The following is a 19,486-nucleotide window of genomic DNA, read 5'->3' as shown; positions in this document are numbered from 1 at the left end:
GATCCAGCCTTCCTATCCTCACCTGGTCCACACAAAACAAAAACGTGCTGCTGGAGATCCCAGCTCACAGTAGCAAGTCCACTAAAGACAAAAGTCTTCCACAGAAAGAAGGTGAGAGGTTTTCCCAAACTAACCGTAACCGTTACCATAACAAGACTTGAAAACAGGCCATAAAAACCATGAAGACACTGACAGCAACTTTCTTCAAAGCTGCCAAAACTCAGACACCTGAAATACCCTGTGGTAGATAAATGGAAGAGCATTCTCTGGTACATCCAGAGAGTATTATTTTTCAGAGCTAAAAAGAAATGAGAAAACAAACCGTGAAAATGCATGCAGGTAACATTAAATGAGTGTTACTCACAGCAGCAGCCAATTCAGAGCGTAACATTTAAGTCACAGATTTCAACTATGATATCACAGCAAAAGAAATGCTCAGGAGACAGTTAAGAGTCACACTTGCCAGGGGGTGGAGAGCTGGGGATGAAGAGGCAAAGCATTGGATTTTCAGAGCAGTAGCAATACTGCACTGTAATACTGTCATACACATTAACCTAACCCAATGAGTCTAAATGTAAATCATGGGTGGTGACACAATGTCAGTGGCCTTCATGAACTGCTGTGGATTAATATGGTAGTGGATGTGACTATGGGTAAGGATAAATACTTGTGGAGATGAGTGAAATTCAAAACCTCGTACCTTTTTTCCCCAATTAATATTGTTGATCCCCAAACTACTCCAAAATAAAAATAAATAAATAAATAAATAATAATAAATAAATAAATAAATAAATAAATAAATAAATAAATGACAGGTATAGAGGGGAAAGAGAAGTGATGCCCAGGCATCAGAGCTCTCTTCGTGAGCCCTTGACTTCCCACCATTACCTGTATCTCCAATGGGGCTTTGCTCGATACTGAGTTCTCAGACCTTGATGTTGGAAGTTGGTGCACCTGAATGTTAAGATTCTCTAGAAAGAAGGTGCTTGGAGTCTGATAATTTGTGGAAGTTGGTAACCAATTTTGAGCCAAAAAGGAGTAAGTGACCATCTGATATATTAATACAAAGTAACATTTAAGTCACTGAACTTTTGAGAAATAAGTCAAAGTATTTATTTATGACATATTTACATACTTACAAAATTGATTTCCTCCAATACATCACTCTACATAATATCACAAAATGAATACAATATCCTAGGAAAAATCTATATTTCGTAATAATTTATGTTTAACTCAACAACTTTTACAACAGATTATCAATTTGGCTTCACAAATCACACAGTCCTTATTTTTTTTTTCTTCTTTTTGCCAAATAACAAGAGTAAACTAAAGGGCAGGTTGAAGTAATTTAGTTGACCCTGAGTAACTGCTAATTTGCATAATTCAGAATGTACATTGTGTGCTTTCATTGTTCTTATATACCTACACTTAAGACGGCAGTATCTTATCTTGGAAGACTGAGGGAGGAAGAATGAAAAATGACGGCAAGGGAATCAGTAGAGAGAACTCCCAGTTTCTAAAGCTTTTCCAAGTTCAGAAGCCCACAGGAGAGCTTCAGTCCAGAGTTGTCTCAAAAACTGAGTAGGGACCTGGGGCTGGGGCTGGGGCTGGAGCTGGGGGGCCCTTCAGTAGAGCATTTGCCTAGAGTAAATGGGGCTCTCAGCTCCACACCCAGCATTGTTACAAATAAACCAAGCCAGAGCAAAACAAGAAAAACAACAAAAACTGAACAGGAGGATCTTGGAACTAAACAGTTGAGCAATCTCCTGAGGCTGATGTTAAATTACTTTTCCTGCTTTATTTTCCTACTGATAAAAATAAAAATTCAATAATCCATAGGAAAAAAAACACTAAAGCCACCTCCATAACAATGGTGATTTTTTTTCCTAAAAGGTTTAAAAAATGCAACAGCCCCCCGCCAGCTCCCTAAAAATGTCAGTGTGGAAGTTACAGAGAAGCAGGCAGGAAGAGAAAGGGCGCAGGGACAGAAGGGCTGGGAAGGGAACCCGGGCTTTGCACTGGCCACGCCCCATGCAGACTGAGCAGGGGAATCCCAGGATGACCATGGTTAGGGAAGATGAGCCGGTGGAGCCAGGCCAGCTCTGACATCCTCCACAGAGAATTCTGGGCCAGAACGAACTGTCTACAGAGAGATCAGATTGGATCACACAGTTCTCTCTTCCATCCACCTTTCTCTCCTCCTCTGCCCCTCCTCCCAGAAGGCAGACTAGGGAACAATTATCCAGTTAATTACCCAGTTATTAAGCCATGGCGTAAGTCTGCCACTGTTCTTTAGAACTCAAGAAAAACAATACCCAATGAGATGTTGGTGACATCCTGTGATTCTACTGGACCGAACCTCTGAAACAGTAACTAAGACAATGTAGACTCAGTAAAACAGTGAAGGGAAAAATAGGGTACCTTCAGGACCTGTAAAATTCACTTGTCTTTGAAGTATAATAAAACACTATCATCCAGGCAGTGCTCCATCAAATACTGTTGGACAAGGACAGTCCCCCCTCCACCGTGTGTGTGTGTGTGTGTGTGTGTGTGTGTGTGTGTGTGTGTGTGTGTGTGTGTGTGTGCGCGCGCTCGCGCGCGCATGTGTCTTCTGGGGACTGACCTGAGGGCCTGACATTAGCTAGTGTTCCATCACAGGGCTACATCCCCAGACCTAAAGGACAGCTTTTAAAAACAGCACAGCAGCAAGTGGTAGAGAAAAGCCCTTGCTTCCTTTTTTGTTTGTTTGTTTTTGTTTTTCGAGACAGTTTCTCTGTGTAGTTTTGGTGCCTGTCCTGGATTTAGCTCTGCAGACCAGGCTGGCCTTGAACTCACTGAGATCCTCCTGGCTCTGCCTCCTGAGTGCTGGGATTAAAGGCGTGCATGAAGAAGCAATGAGAAGTAGTACTGTGGCTGAGTTACCCTGGGCCAGGTACTCACCACAGGCACAACAGTACTTCCTTCCTGTCTAACTAAGCAACACACACAGTGCTTGGAGATTAACGGAGATGCACCTCAAAAGCTGCAATTCTCCTTCTTCTGTAAAAGTAGCAGAAACAACAAAACTACTAAAAAGCATTAGGACACAGCACACTTCACATATAGTTCAACTGTATAAGAAAAAGTTCACTAATTTTGACTTATGTAAACCCCAAATGATAAAATATATTATTTCAGGGAGGAAAAAACATTCACTAAATGCAACGGATTAAATAAACTACATTGAATATAAAATCATTCCTTTGGAAACATCCATAAGAAATAAAGGCAGAAGGGCACAGTTAGAAAAGTTAAACTGTACTTAAGGCAAACCAGGAAACAACCTTAAACCTACACAAGTCCACATCCCAGCATGGGTGAGCTCATGACTGTTCCCCCCTACCCCCTGAAAACTGGTGAGCTATTGGCAGTTGATGGATTCTGAGGAACAGTCAGTTTTCAAGGGTGTAGTCCCCTGTAGGTCAACTGGTTGCTAGCCTCACACTTATTTGGGCAGTATAAACTGGACTTGGTGGGACGTTAAAAAAATAAAGGACAAGAATTGAGAGCATGTAATGGGAAAGAAAGAGTTAGGGGAGGGGTGGAGGGAAGTGTTATTAGAACACACTGAATGAACTTCTCAAACAATAATAAAAAAAAAAGTAACCTTAATTAAAGAAAACATAGACCATCCCCAAAGAAGAGGATGCCTGCCCTCTTCCTCTTACAGTGCGAAGGATGTGAATGGATGAAGGAGGAACCACTGTCATGAGAGCTGATTTGTGGAAGTGCTAACACCACTGTGCAAAAATAACACAAGGAGGATGCAGAGATGGTTCAGTGGTTAAGAACATTGACTGCTCTTCTAGAAGAGCCAGGTTCCATTCCCAGCACCCACATGGTTGCTCACAACCACCTGTGACTCCAGTTTCAGGGGTCCGATGCCCTCTTCTGGCCTCCCTGGGTACTGTACACACACTGTGCACAGACACACACACAAGCAAAACACCAATACACAAAATCACAAAACAGAGTAAACAATAACACGGATACACTTCTGATCTAAAATATACTTGGATGATCTGCCATTTAGTTTTCACATAGCAATGAAGAAAAATGAAACGTTATTTTCTGATGTTCATAGTGTCAATCTGTAAAATGCCAAAATTTAAAACAAAAAAGAAACAAGCATATAACTTCTAAACTATGCATGTACATGACAAAAAAATATCCATTCTGTTAATTTGGCCCATATTCTATAAACACATGGAACTGTGCACACACACACCCCGGCCCCAGCATCATTTAAGATCCATTGTTGAACATGTGCACACACAGATGACAACAGGAAGCTAGCCTTAACACAGGCAGACCTCATTACACATTCTTAAGAATGATGAGCCAAGAACAATCGAATATGTGAGCATGGATTTCCACTTTATAGATTTGGTATATGAATTGTGCTGTAAAGATGTGTGTATATTTTTTGAGAACTAGGATGTATGAATCACAACAGTAAAGAGAGGATCTACTTCTTGTGTTTTACTGGAATGACACTGTGCCTTTATTTAAAAACATTTTTTTTTCTTTTGAAAGGACTGCAGCCTACAGGAAAGTTGTAAAAAGTGTTGGATTCGCGGAAGCTATCCAGTCTCCTCTAACACAGAGCCCAAGGTGACGGCGGGTCTCCATTTCCCAGCAGCTGGTCTCACATGGGCCTGGGTGGCAGGCGCTGCTTGTACATGCCTGCCACAGCCTTGGCCGTGCTGTAGATCATCTGTCGGCGAGACATACCCGTGAAAGCAAGGTGCCAATCAGTCCGGCTGACATTTAGCAAGCTCTTTTCCAGGACTTCACCCACTGTCACCAAAAGGCCTGACCACCTCAGATTGTAGTCCTGGGGAGTCAGGCTTTGTGCCTATGGAAAAAGGAAAGTGAGTTACTTGTCACACACTGAAACAGCACTGGAACTCACTATGTTAAAAATGACACCTCAACATCTTGACTCAGCACATTTTAATATAGATTATGACAAACCCTCAAAACTCAGCTCTGCTGCCACCAACTGTATAAAGTTACGGGGGTCAAAGGAACCAAACCACACAACACACACCTACTGTGTTAGTAACAGCCCACCACACATACTGTTCAAATACAGTCTGGTCTCCTTGTACTTCACATTTTCAGTGGTGCTGAGGCTGACACACGGGCCTGAGTGCACGTTCAAGTCCTGAAAGAACTCCACCTCCTCGTGACTCTCGCTGAGGCCTTACATTCTAGTTCTACATCCAGGGTCATCACTTCGTGTTAATAAGAGGTTTGTACTAAGATGATATTCTTCTTATAGTCACAAAACTCCAAGCAGAGAGAGACTGTATGTTGAGTCTTTGGCCCATTTAAGAAAGGGTTTATTAGCTTGTAGGAAGTGTCTGCAAACACGGCTGATGTTAGACAGGAGCTCTCAAAGGGCACCCAGGCCAGGGCAGCACCCAGCAGCACTGTCAATCACCACCCTAACCCAGCCTAACCCAGCCGGTACCCGCTTCTCTGAAAACCACTTGTTCACACACAGGAGTGAAAGACAAATAGATGCAAGGATTCAACAGTTGCCAGGGTTTTGTTTAGAGTGCCAGCACAATCCAGAGAATATCTGCATGCAGAAGGGATCTGCACTGTGCACAGATCCCCAACTAGCTGCTTCACAATCACCCGAGGGGCTTTCTAAAACAACAAACAAACAAAACCATTTCCTAGGACAACTGAATTGGAAACACTACAGCCCATTCCAGGACAAATAGTCAAGAGTGACATCACACAGCTTCCCAGCAATCCTGACAGAGACAGTGCAGCACTCTGCATGACCAGCACTGAAGTGGACGTCAAAGAGAAACATCCGGTCTTCAAAGACCCCGGGAGCCTGCTCCTCACCCACCACACAAGTCCTCAGGACCCTGCTCCTCACCCATCACACAAGTCCCCAGGACCCTGCTCCTCACCCACCACACAAATCCCCGGGGCCCTGCCCCTCACCCACCACACAAGTCCCCGGGACCCTGCTCCTCACCCACCACAGACGTTCCTGGGGGTCTTGCTATAAGGCAGGTCCTGACTCAGTAGCTCGGCACAGGGGGTTGAGAAGCTTTTTATTTGTTTGTTTGTTAAATCAAATGTGTAGGTGATACCTGTGACGCTGGGTCAAAGATCATACTTCTGAGTGACCTCATACTGTTAAGCAAAACTTGGAGCAGCCGGGTTTTAGTGGGGATGGGAAAGAAGCCTAAGTTATATTAAAGTCTTTTAGCAGATTTTTGCAGGGACACATACTGACAAGGACAGTTTACTGAAGAAATGCTTTCTAAACCCTTAAGTTACTAAACTGTGACAAGGCACAGATGTAAGACATTTCAGGACAGATCAGGAAGAATGGCAGAGAACTCTTTAAAACTGTGATAGGGATGCTGAGTTTCTGGTGGGGGTAAGGGTAGACTCAGGTATCTTTAAGGAGCTGGTCACTAGAAGTTTGACCATGCTTCCGTGAGAATATGAGCAAAACAAGGTGGACGTGGTATATTTTTCTTTTTTTGGGGAGGGGGAGAGGGAGCACTGGGTGGGAGGGTGGACCTGGGAGGATGGGAAGTGAGTATGATCAGAGCACATTGTGTGAAATTCCCAAATAATCAATAAAAATATTATGTTGAAAAAAAAGAACAGAGAAACGTGAACAGCTAGAAACAAAAGATATTTCAATGCGCATAACTGTTTATCTTGGGAATTTTGAAACGACACAACAAAAATTAAACAGAACAAAAGGCAAACTCCGTGGCTGGCTGTGCACCTCCCCAGGCCTCCCGACTCGTCTGCATGTGTTCTAAAGCATATGGATCCCTGTTAGCAAGGGCCACACTAACCACATGCTCTCTGACACTGCAGTATGTGAGCACTTTAGATGCATGCGGACATGTGGGCCTACTTCACTGTTAGAGCAGCATGTCCAACTAATCAGTCCTCAAACTAAATTACAATGAACAATGGTCAAACATCCGGCACGGGGCCGACCATCCTCTTTTGAAACAGGCTGAACAGTAAAGATTTCAGATTTTGAAGCCAGTCTTCCCCACAGCTCCTCCATTTTGTCCTTTTGGCACAAAAGCAACGATGTATAAACAGTCTATGAGTAGATCGGCAGCTCCATGCAAGACAGACATGAAAACAGGCAACAGGCCAGAGCTGGCCCTGGGGTGACTGTGTGCTGACCCCACAGCTACCTCAGCGTCTACAATGCGGTGACAGGAGCCATCTTAGACTCCAACAGTCCTCCTGCTGCTGTATCAGCAGACTGGAGATGGGCCTGCCTTTCCAGCACACACAGACTTCTAATCCTGATGGGCTGGGGCTGCTCAACCGCAAGCGTGTTACTTCTGCAAGTCCCTTAACTCTGCTGAAACCCTCCTTCTTTAGCACTCATGTAACTGCACAGCTGCTTTGTGAGCCCATCTTCAGCTTTTTCGTCAGGACACAGTGCTCTGGGGTGTTCTGGGCTTGGTGGGGTTACCAGTGATTCCGATTCCTGCTCTGAGCAGTGTGTGAGGCCTCACGGAAGGGGCTGCACCGAGTCCTGGTGTCTCACTGCCACTGTGAGCAGCAAGAACCAGCTGCAGTGTGTTACAGATCCAGCTCAAGACATTAGTCAGTGCCGTACTGCTGGGTGGCGCTCTTTCCCTGTAGGCTAATGGAAGCAATTAGGCTAAGTCACATGAAACAGGGTAGAGACTCCTCGACTTTAATATTAAAGACAGCAGCAATTCTACATGGCTCAATCTAACACTTCTGAATCGACAGTGTAAAACTTCTATCTTCCCAGAACCTGTCACATGATGTCCATTTTAAGTTTTATTAGCATAACAACATGCACAGCATCAGCTTAAAGCCTCCACACATCAGTGATAGAAGAGTTTACTTGGCCTGCTGAAGAGAACTTAGGTATAAATATGCTTCAGAAAAACATCAAAACTCCAAGCATCTTTCCACACTGCAAACATAAGGAAGGACCACTAGCCCCTTTAGCAACTTTATGGCCATACATTAAACTGAAATGTAACTACACACACATTTTCTCAGAGAACACCAACTTTCTTCCCATATTGTCAAATGTCCATACACTCCAAATAATTGTAAAAGGGTTCATGGTACAGAACCCAATGATAGGCACATCCATTCTGTTCATTAGAGAATTAAGAGAACATTTACATAAAATGTATACATATATATGAACCAGTTTGGAAACTGTCCACAGACACATCATTAGGTCCATTTTTTCAGCCAGCATACCTAAAGACAAATTCCTATTGGCTACATTTTTTAAACTTTATTTTTCTTTTATGTGCATGGGTATTTTGCCTGTCTGTATGTTGGTGCACCACATGCACACTTGGTGTCTGCAGAGGCATCAGATCCCCTGGAACTGGAGTTACAGACAGTTGGGAGCTGCCATATGGGACTTGAACGCAGGTCCTTAGGAAGAGCAGCCAGTGCTCTCAACCACTAAGCCACCTCTTTAGTACTCTTCTAAATTTTGTGTTTGTTATTTTGGGTTTTTGAGACAAGGTTTAACTGTGTAGCCCTGACTAGCCTGGAACTTGCTTTGTAGACTAGGCTGGCCTTAAGCTCACAGAGATCCACCTGCCTCTGTCTCCCAAGTGCTGGGATTAAAAGTATACACCACCACGTCGTTTAAAAAGTTTCATTTAACTTTTTAAATATTGACTGGTTACTAAAATGGACAACTAAAAAGGACGATTAGCTCCAAGAGAAGGGAAGGAGATACAATAGTAGGAACAAAGATGAGATAAACAGGGCTGGGGACACGGCTCAATGGGTCAGTGACTCCTGTGTAAGACAAGGACCCAGCAGTCACTTACGAGAAGGCAAACATGAGAGCACATGGCGGAAATCCCAGTGCAGGGGAAGTGGAGACAGGAGGATCCCCGGGACTACTAGCCAGCCAGCCTCGCCTAACTGGTGAGTTTCAGGTCTTTGAGAGACTTGTCTCAAAAAACCACAAAGCAGGGTGGACAGCTCCTGAGGAGCGGCACCTGAGCCGTCTGTCCTCTGGTTTCCACACATGCAACACTTCTGCACCCACACCCCCATCCAGACAACCACGGGTGGATAAAGGAAATGACAACACCAAGTACATGTGAGACAGGGTTAAAGGCCAACGTTCTTCTGATTTCAGCACCACGAACGTAAAACAGGAAAATGCTCTTTTCCCTGGTACAACCAGGAAAGCGACAAGCACAGCAAAGGGGAAAGACAGAAGCAATAATCCTCACGATAAATGAGCATCACGACCCGGCAAAGATACCAACCTGCTGCACGAACTCCAGAGGCACCGGGGTGGCCTGAGTAAAGGCTTCCAGGCGGATGCCGTGTGCGGGGTCCTCAACCAGCAAGCAGCCGACGTCAAACCATCTAGGACACAAACAGGAGCACACGGTTACACACGGTTACCCACACACGAGATAAAACGAGAGTGGACTGGAGCAGCACACTGTTACACACTGTTACACACACACGAGATAAAACGAGAGTGGACTGGAGCAGCACACTGTTACATACACACCAGATAAAACAAGAGTGGACAGGAGCAGCACACTGTTACACACTCTTTACACACACACTAGATAAAACGAGAGTGGGCCGGAGCAGCACACTGTTTACACACACACCAGATAAAACGAGAGTGGACCGGAGCAGCACACTGTTACATACACACTAGATAAAACCAGAGTAGACCGGAGCAGCACACTGTTACACACTGTTACATACACACCAGATAAAACAAGAGTGGACAGGAGCAGCCACACTGTTACACACACACTAGATAAAATGAGAGTGGACCGGAGCAGCACACTGTTTGTTACACACTCTTTACACACTAGATAAAATGAGAGTGAAGAGACAAAAGGAAAGTCATACTTACTGCTCAGATTAAAGACTACAGCTCTCAGAAAGGAAATGTTTTTCTAATTAGTTTGTACTCCAACAATCCATAAATGCAAAAATAAAATTACTCGATTGTCTTAATTCCAAGAAGAGATAGGAAGAGAATAACAAAAAAGAAAACTGTAATCACTGACCATGGGAAATTTCCTTCTTGCTAAGATGGAGGATGATATGAATGGGGGTACTCAGATACACAGATGATAAAAAAAAATTACACTTATTTGAACATGCAAAGAGCTCCTTGTGGATAATATTTTTTAACGATTACTTGCTAAAATACGGGGAAATTTGTTAATACCAACTCCCACCAGCATGTAGCCATCTAACAATATTACTAGTAAATCAAGAAATCAGCTCACTCAGAGGAAATAAGCCTGTGCTTGATCCTCATGAACATGAACCCTTCCTTCGAATCACATGTTCCAAGTTAGGGTCAGCCTTTGAAAACACACTCATAAAATCAAGGTACTTTTTCCATGGAAAGATACTTACTGTATATTATAAAAAATGAGACATCACAAACATACTTAAGATAATTTGGACAGCATCAGAATTCTAGCTACCAGAAATATCAAACAACCCTGAAATGAATTTAAGTACTAGGGGCATATGGACAAGGCTATGTTCAATGTCTCCATCTTTTAAAAATTAAGTACCTTTAATAAGCACAAAGAACTACACAATGAATAAGGAGATAACACATTTTTAAAAACCACTAAATAAGACACACAGCAGCATAAGCAACTCTGCAGAATATTAAAATGGTACTTTGCAATGTCTCAACATTCACATCTTAAAAATGTTTTAACTCATGAATACTGAATAATATTTATTCTACTTAACTACTTGTCAAAATTCCGTATTTTGTTTTAACAATGTTCTCGTTCAAGAAAAGTGTAGCTAAGCTCAGCTAAACCTTGTTTTGCCTCATTTCGCCTGCTGTGGGCACAGTGTCCAACAGGATACTTACTGCACTGACTCAACCTGAGGCAAGCACCTTGGCATCCTGAGAAGCTGCCCTAAAGGCATGGCAGTCTCTCTCTATCACCAGCACACATGAGAACTCCAGTCCACCTCTGTTCTACAGAGACCACCTCCACCAGACCCTGCAGCCTGGGACCTGCTTTCCCATTCCCTTCACTGTGAACATGCATGTGCCCACCGCCCTTCCCTTTCAGTCCCTGGCAAGGGAACTTTCAGAGTTCCCTCTCCTTCATAAAGTCCTTCTACAGGATCACAATGGGGCCAAGGGTGGGGAGAATCTCAGCTGATCACTTTTGATCACTAGGGATCTCCACCTTCCTTTTCTGTGTGTAAGACAAGGTGAGAAGAACATGACGGACCGTGATTCCAAGGCAGTTTCATTTCCCAGAGCAAAAAAAGGTTCACACTAGATTCAGAAGTCATGAAGAGACCACCTACCGTCACCACTCAAGTCACAAAAAGTTGATGCTTAACACATTATAAGAACATTTTTGTGTACTTAACACTAATCCAAAACTAACAGCAAAATCTAGATCTGTTGTTCTCAGAATACTTCCCCTGGTGTTACTATGTATGTGGAAGAAGACAACAGACTACTTTTTCCAACTTAGCATCAACAGATGACGACATCTGAAGAGCACTAACCACGTCTATCTGGTTCTACTCCTTCTACCCAACAAGCGCATTCAGAGATGATTTCCCTTTTAGGTGATGGCTTCTCCTGGCAGATGTTTTCCAGCTCAGTAGAAGCCAGATTTTGCAAATTATGGTTACAAAATGCTAGGCAACAAGTAAACAAAAAATTAAAGGCAAATATGAAACCACCATGCAATTATAAGTGAAAGTAGAATTCACCAAAGCATGGTTGTTTATTATAAAGTTATAATTATAACAGCATTTCCAAAAAGGTTTTTCCTTTAAAAAAAAATCTATTAAAAACATAGAGACATAGAGGCCCCAAACAACACTGAACTGTGATTTCCAGAGGTCCTTTAAAGCTAACCACACAGTGCTGTATAACTACATCAAGTCTTCTTGCCTACATCTCCGACTCTGAGTCCCCACAGGACTTACTCCTGGTGTTCAATCCCACCTACCCAAGCTGACCTGCACTGGATCTTACATTCGGTCCTAGTGTATCAAGTAGTTGTCGGCACAGTTTCAGAAGCAGGCATCACTGTGCACCACTCTTTACAAAACAAAAGTGAGAAGTGTCAGCTGAGCACGGGAAGCCCCACCATCAGAGCAGACACTCCCCTCTGGCTTTACAACAGGAGACACTTTTTCCAGGCGTGCCACGTGAACTCCAGACACAGCTGTGCTGACTCCCAGGGCCCCCTGCACCTCTTACTTGTCAGGCAGCAGCTCAGCAATGAAGTTCTCCACCGACACGGCAGTCTGCTTTTCATGGATGGCACCAGTTCTCCGTAGGCTGTCTATACGTTCCTGGGCACCCTGAGCAAAAGCAGAACAAACAGGCTGAAACCAGTTTCTCAAAACAGTATTAATACTAAATATACCGATTCTTAGTTATATAACACATGCACGTATTTAACATATACACTCACTGTAAACATTCAAACAATGCCAAGGTATAGAGCAGTGGGTCTCAGCATAGGGGTCATGACCCCTTCCTTGTGCATCTAAGGACCCTTCCACAGGGATCACCTAAGACCATTGGAAAACACAGTTCTTACACTATGATTCTTAACAGTAGCAAATTACAGTTATGAGGTAGCAATAAAAACAATTTTACAGGTGGGGGTCACCACATATGAGGAACTGTATTAAGGGTCACAGCATTAGGAAGGTTGAGAACCACTGGTCTACAGTAACAATATCCAATGGGATTCCCTTGGTATTAAGTTTAGGGTACATTTTCCAAATTATTCCTTCATGCAGTATTGTGTTGGTTGCAAGTTATTAAAAAGATATTTTAAAATTAGAATTTCTAACTGACTACTCAAATAAGACAGCCTTATTTTTAAATGCTCATTTAGCAAGAGGTCATCTTCCAAAATAAAAACCTTTCAGCCCTGGTATCTGTTTGGTTGATTGGCTCTTGACTTTGGGCTTGTGACCACACCTACACTCAACAAGTGTCTTTCCAGTTTTTCTAATTCCCTTTTAAATACACATGCAGCAACACTGAACACTACTACAATGAAAAAGTCGCATGTGTACGTGGTACACGGAAACTGATTCAGCAGAATAACTGTCACTCGTAAATCCAAAGAGGCTGGAGAAACCTGCACATAACTCATAGCTAAGGGTCTATATTGGGGAGTAGGGCAGCTAAAGTCAGATTATGAGGGCAGGCTGCTGTATCCAACTGTTACCCGAATCATCTCATGAACAGCGGTTACAAATGATGTGATAAAGATGTTCAAAGGGCTAAGTCTGGGGATGGGGAGGGGGCGCCGCAATCCCAGCGCCTGAGAGCACAGAAGGAACGGGAGTTCCAGACCAGCCTGGGCCACATAACAAGACATAGTCTCAGACACACGTACAAAGACCTATTTCTGAAAAAAATCTAGCCAAGAATAAGACTCCCCCCAAGACCCCCCCCCCAGACAGGGTTTCTCTGTGTATCAGTCCTAGCTGTCCTAGAACTCACTCTGTAGCCCAAGCTGGCCTCGAACTCACAGAGATCCACCTGCCTCTGCCTCCTGAGTGCTGGGATTAAAGGTGTGTGCCACCACTGCCCAGCTGAATAAGCCTATTTTTAAGTATAGAAGAGCTAACAGGAAAAAGAAAAATGAAATGACATGATGACACACTTAATTCTTACACCATGATTAGGAGACAAATGAACCGGAGAAGTGGCAGCTCCATGAGACTGGACTCAACAGCTTACGATGCTGGCTTGGAAGGAAGAAAGACAATACGATTCTACAGCAGGTGAATGCTAGCTGTCTAATTTTGATCAATTATGTTTCCTAGGCTTGGCATTAGACGTAAACAAACAAGGATTTAATAAGAACTTGCCATGTGAAATACCAAACCATGGAAAAGCCAATCTTGAAACCTTGACAAGCAGAGACTCAGTCCAGGCAAGAGATTTGTCCTCACCTTTCAAACAAAACTCATTCATATATATATATGATGTATATATGTATGTATGTATGTATGTATGTATCTTAAGGTTTACATGTATGGTGGGTATATATTTATTTTTCCAATTGACCAGTTTCATTTCTAGATTAGACCAAATGCAAACCCTACAGACATCGACTAGCTTTATTATATGGCACAAAGGATTTTTTCATAAATGTACCCTGGTGTCAAAGTCAAAGGAAACATTACATGCTCCTTTACAAAGTTTTTAAATGTAAATATAGTTGATCCTCAATAATTCTAGAATCTATACTGGTGATTTGCTAAAATTTATTGGTAACTGCAACATCAGCTGTGCACAAAACTACAAAATAATTAGAGGTCTGTCCTGCACATCTCCAGCCGAGTTACACAAACGCCACTACCTTCTTGTCTAAGCACACGCGTTGTAACAAGCAGCTGCTGCTGTATGTGGTGCCACCTTTTGCATTGTATTGTTAAAAGTTGCCACCTTTTCAAAGGGTCCTAAGGATAATGCTCAAATGCTCTCTGAGGCTGCTAAGCACAGGAGGGCTCTGAAATACTTTAGGAGGGGAAATGTGTGTGCTAAACAAACTGCATCCAATCAGGAGTTACAGGACTGCTGGCTATGAATTTACTATAATGGATATACATATCAATATCTATTTGCAAATGTAAAGCTGTATCTGAACAGAATCAAACATTTAAAAAAAAAAAAAAAAAAAAAAAAAACTTCTACGTTGACAGTCTGGCAAAAAACACTGTGGCCAGAAGCCTACAGGGACCTAATACTTTTTCCCTTGGTAGCAAGAGTACCAGACTCACTAATATGGTGTGTGGCAACCTCACAGGAAAAACCTCAGCACACATGTGTCTTGCAAACAAGACGGAGTGATGGAATAGAGACAAGAGGAGGTGCAGCAGGTGTCCTTTTCTCATCTGAGGAAGCGGAAGGCAGGACTGCCTGCCGTCCACTGGGATGAGGTAGGACTGAGTACAAGAGAAAGAAAGGTTTCCTTCTAGACACGCTGAGCTTGGGACAGTCACGTACAGGTGTCAAAAAGGCAACTCTTACATAAACTAAGAATTCACAGCAGTCTTAGTGGCAATAGGAAGCTCAGTGTCCGTATAAGAGGCAGGCGAAGGCCAGGGCCGACATGAGGTCAGCAAGGAGTGCATGGAGACAGAGACCAAGAGGAAGCTGGGGAGAAAAGGAGGGACCAGCACCGGAAGCACAAAGCAGACAGAGAGCAACAGATGAACTCGGACAAAAGATACAGGGTGAAAAACAGACTAAGGTCAGACCTGGTGCTGCACATCCATAATTCCACAACTCTGCAGGTGGAAGCAGGACCGGGAGTTCAAGGCCAGTGTTGGCTCCAGAGTAAGTCTGAAGCCGGCCTGGCTATTCCAAACTCTAAACAACAGAGAGGATGACCACCTGCCTGGAAAGCCCCTGATCAACCAAATAAATGGCAAGTCATTACTGGTGGCTTTGAGTGCACTCTTACTAGGACAGGGAAGTGCAGAAGTGTGGAAAAGCAGTTGGAAGTGTAGGCAGTTGGAAAAGCAGAGAAAATTAGAGAAAAATGCTCAGAATTCCTACAGGAGTTTTACTGCACAAGGAAGCAAGCATGGTAGAATGAAACAGGGGAAGTGAGGTCATAGAACACAGGGGAAGTGAGGACACAGAATTTGCTAAGATTTCCTTACCCTTGCTTTAGGATAGGAAAATGTTTGGATGACATAAACTTCATTTGTTCTGGCATGATTGTGTCCTTAACAATGTATCAGAGTTGTGTGTGTGTGTGTGTGTGTGTGTGTGTGTGTGTGCGCAAGTGTGTGTGGGACCCAACAGATAGTATAATTTCAGTAACTGACTTGAAACTCAATACTACATTATAAAGATTCCTTTCAAGATCATCTATTCTTTTTGTTCTTTCTTAATGCCACTGCCATCCTCCTCCAATAATCAAAACCTAATGGAGATTTCATTCAATTAAAACTCCCTTATATCTTCCTAACATTGCAGTGTTGACTGACAAATGACAAAGCTGGTATTTCAGTCTATAAATACACAGTAGTTCTACACAGAGCACAGGATTGCTACCACAATTATGGGCAAATGAATTGCAGGTCCCATCCTCCGGAAAAGCTTTTATCACTCACCTTTAATCCAGCCGCATAGCCTACTGGCTGTGGGGCGATATTGGACTGTCCAGCTTCCCCCACAACCACAGCTAAGCCAAAGACCTCCTGGAAGGCATCTCGGACAGCAGCCACCTTCACTTCTTTATTTGAGGTGACAACAATATCCAGTTCACCTCCAGATTCTACAGAAACCAAAAGAAATCTCAATTCCAAATTTAAGCAGTAACTTTCTAGACAGTCCACCATAGGCTTACACTGTGTTGACTAATTGTTAGCAGCCTCACACATGTGAGCTAGGCTGGCAGAACCTTACCCACCATGACACAGCTGCCAATCACTACTGTCAGGACTCACGCAGGTCAGACACAATCCTCTCTTTATCACACCTCCCACCCTCCAACCTCAGAGCCTGCTATTCCAGCATGTGCTTACAACCCAACTCCCAACTTCCCTTGTGTTTTAAGGATGGGGACTCAGCACATCATCTGCGGTCTTACTCGTGAGCCAGGCTAGCACACGCCTCCTACTGGCTCCGAGTCACCCGTGGTAACTAGAGCACAGTCCTTCGGTATTCTATGGAAGCTCCAGAGCACATCAGCGCTGTCTGAAGCACAGCCTGCTGCAACCAACTGTGGGCGAGGGTACCAGGAGGAGGAGAAGTCAAAGGCTGAGTCCTGCACCTTCTCATTTACCAGCTTCATCACCCTGAGGAAGACACAGGGCTGGCTTCTTTGTGGAAAAACACCTGCCACCTCAATGGCCTTGCTCTAAGTACTGACTTCTAATTTGGTATGCCCAAAGGAACAGCAAGACCTCCAAAAATGTTCATTCCTTCATTCAAATACATACAAGAGAAGAAAAGAATTACATAATTTAGTAAGTATTTCCAACTAGACTGGTGTGGATATATGAATATAAAAATAAATATATGCAGTAAAATCAAATATATGAATCCTCTGGATGGTTACATACAGGAAGAATTCTTTGGCATTTTGTGTTTGTTTGTATTTTGTTGATTTTTGAGACCATGAATATACTATGTGGCTGAGGCTAGCCTCCCACATCCCACTTCCCAAGTGCTGGGATTATAGTCATGTGTAACTACACATAGCTACCTGATTTAACTCCTGATTCAAATTCTTTTACACAGGAAGCAAAATAGACATAAACAGATATAGATGAATGATACATGTATATGTAAATGCAACTGAGCTCCACCAAGTTGCATGACCAATATAGCAACTTACACCTCTCCAAACCCAGGTTCCTTACCCCAAACTGAACGAAAATACATGTGTCACAGAGCTCGTCTTGGCATCAGTGTCTAGCAGAACAAGAACTTGGAAACCGCACTTAGTCTCTAAAGGTCTTACCAATGCGCACAGATTAGATGGGGAATCACCAATGGAGTGGAGACAAGCTCTTGGCTTTTTCTGTCACTAAAAACTTCTGTTCCAGTATCTAGTGCACAGCTCCAGCTCGCCAAGAGCTTCCACAGGATTACTGACGAGTGCTGGCCTAGCTGTCCCTATTTGTTCTTATACTGGAAATGCACATAAAAATTAAAGAGCAGTATGCCCATGTCAACCGTCTGAGGCTATCTAATGAGAGCTCAAAAAAAAAGCTAAAACAATGTTCCCAGCACATTAGTAATCAAGTTTTATTAAGTGTTAAATTAGCTTCCTCCAAAAATATTATTCCTGATTAAGCATAAACACATTTGATTAAAATAGATAATTAGAAAAATTGCCAAAACCAAGTATAAACAAAGAATTACTTGAAAACTAAAAATGAATAAAGAAAAATCAACATAAACCACTAAAAAGATATAAAAATTACTATCAAATTACTCCTTCTTGCTTCCAAAGCTCATACTATGAAGTCCTAAAACTTATATAAGATGACTAAGAAAAGATAAATTAGTTACACCAACACACAGATTGAGGATGAATCTGAGTTAACATCTGAAATGAACTGAAACTACAATTGTGCGTGACACTGACAAACACTCTAGAAACGTGGCCCACACTAGGCTCACTTATATACATACTGATATATGGAGCCATGCCGGGGTCCAGCGTCGTAATCATGCTCTCCACCGAATGCTTGGTCTTGTCAAGCACAGATTTCACCATAGGATTCCCAGCTACACCCTGTAAGCAAGATACAAATATTCAGTTCAAGCAAAGAACACCTTGACTTTCCTAAGCATGAAAGAACTTCTTAAAACTTAATTTTGAGAATTTCATACATGAAAACAATTTAGTGAGGTCATACTACCCCCATTTCCCTTTCTAATTTCTCCCACGTTCCAACACACCACTCCCAACTTTGTGTCTTTTCTTTGATAACCAACTAGGTCCAGTTAGTGCTGCCCATCTGTACATGGACATGGGGACATCCCCGGAGCATAGGAAACTTACCAGCAGCTACCTCCTAAAAAAGAACGATTCTCCTTCCCTCAGCAACTGTTCACTGCCAATAGCTCCTCACTGAGGGAGAGAGCCTAGAGATCATCTACCACATCTATGCTTGTATGTGTGTCAATGAAGAGATGCATAGCTGGTCAGTGCTGGGAATGAGAGATGATGTCAGCCCCGAATGGGACACCTCTGTTAACCACACTACTACCAAGGACCAGGGAACATCACAGACAGGAGGGGGAGGATTCTGAAAGCAAAGGATGGGGAAGCGTGCTATGAAACAGTGCTCCCGAACACGGACGGCTGCTGCAACTGTGAGCTCACAACAGCTGTGGATACCTGCAAGACCAACACAGGAAACTTTTCAAGTTTCCCATGCATCCGTGGACCAGCACGTTTAAAAACTATACAATGGTACTTTTGGAATCTGTAAGTAAAATGAGGTCAATCAATGCCAAATTCCTACTACAATCTAAGTAGTGCTCTTGGCTTCTTCCCTTCACACACAGAAAGCAGGCCAGCAGCAGCCTGTGGAGGGTTCTAAAACAACACTGTTTGAAAAGTGATAGTCTGAAAAGTGTGTTTCAGTCATAAATATATTTACAGAAGAAACTTGCTCCTCAGGGCTCCAAATAAGGATTGTAACGATGTGTCTATATAAGTGCATACTTTGTTCCTAAAAAGATAAAGGCAGTAAAAAAATCCTTCTCACTATTATCCCCCAGAATAGTTCCTGATCACCTTAATGCATAACTTTGTCCTTCGCATCTTCTCCTCAAGCTCCCTTTCTGTACCCATTCCCACACCCTCTCCCTTAGGCAGCTCTCCCTTCTTGAATCTACAGACCAACAGCACCATGAGCT

General features: G+C 43.1%; 1 protein-coding gene across 2 annotated transcripts in view; it reads right to left on the bottom strand.

Moving 5' to 3' along the window:
- Positions 1–1,089: 1,089 nt before the first annotated feature.
- Positions 1,090–19,486, bottom strand: part of Prrc1 (proline rich coiled-coil 1) — a 30,288-nt gene continuing 11,891 nt past the window's right edge. For both annotated transcript variants that reach the window (XM_076555281.1, XM_076555282.1), the window contains exons 5-9: positions 18,251–18,353; positions 16,219–16,382; positions 12,323–12,426; positions 9,351–9,453; positions 1,090–4,900 (exon numbers count right to left, since the gene is read on the bottom strand). In XM_076555281.1, the coding sequence (XP_076411396.1) occupies positions 4,691–4,900; positions 9,351–9,453; positions 12,323–12,426; positions 16,219–16,382; positions 18,251–18,353 (684 nt within the window). In that variant the 3' untranslated portion in view covers positions 1,090–4,690. The remainder of the gene's footprint in view (positions 4,901–9,350; positions 9,454–12,322; positions 12,427–16,218; positions 16,383–18,250; positions 18,354–19,486) is intronic.

This window comes from Peromyscus maniculatus, chromosome 19 (assembly GCF_049852395.1).
Source record: "Peromyscus maniculatus bairdii isolate BWxNUB_F1_BW_parent chromosome 19, HU_Pman_BW_mat_3.1, whole genome shotgun sequence".
NCBI classification, from domain to species: domain Eukaryota; kingdom Metazoa; phylum Chordata; class Mammalia; order Rodentia; family Cricetidae; genus Peromyscus; species Peromyscus maniculatus.
This window is presented reverse-complemented; position numbering and strand designations above follow the sequence as displayed.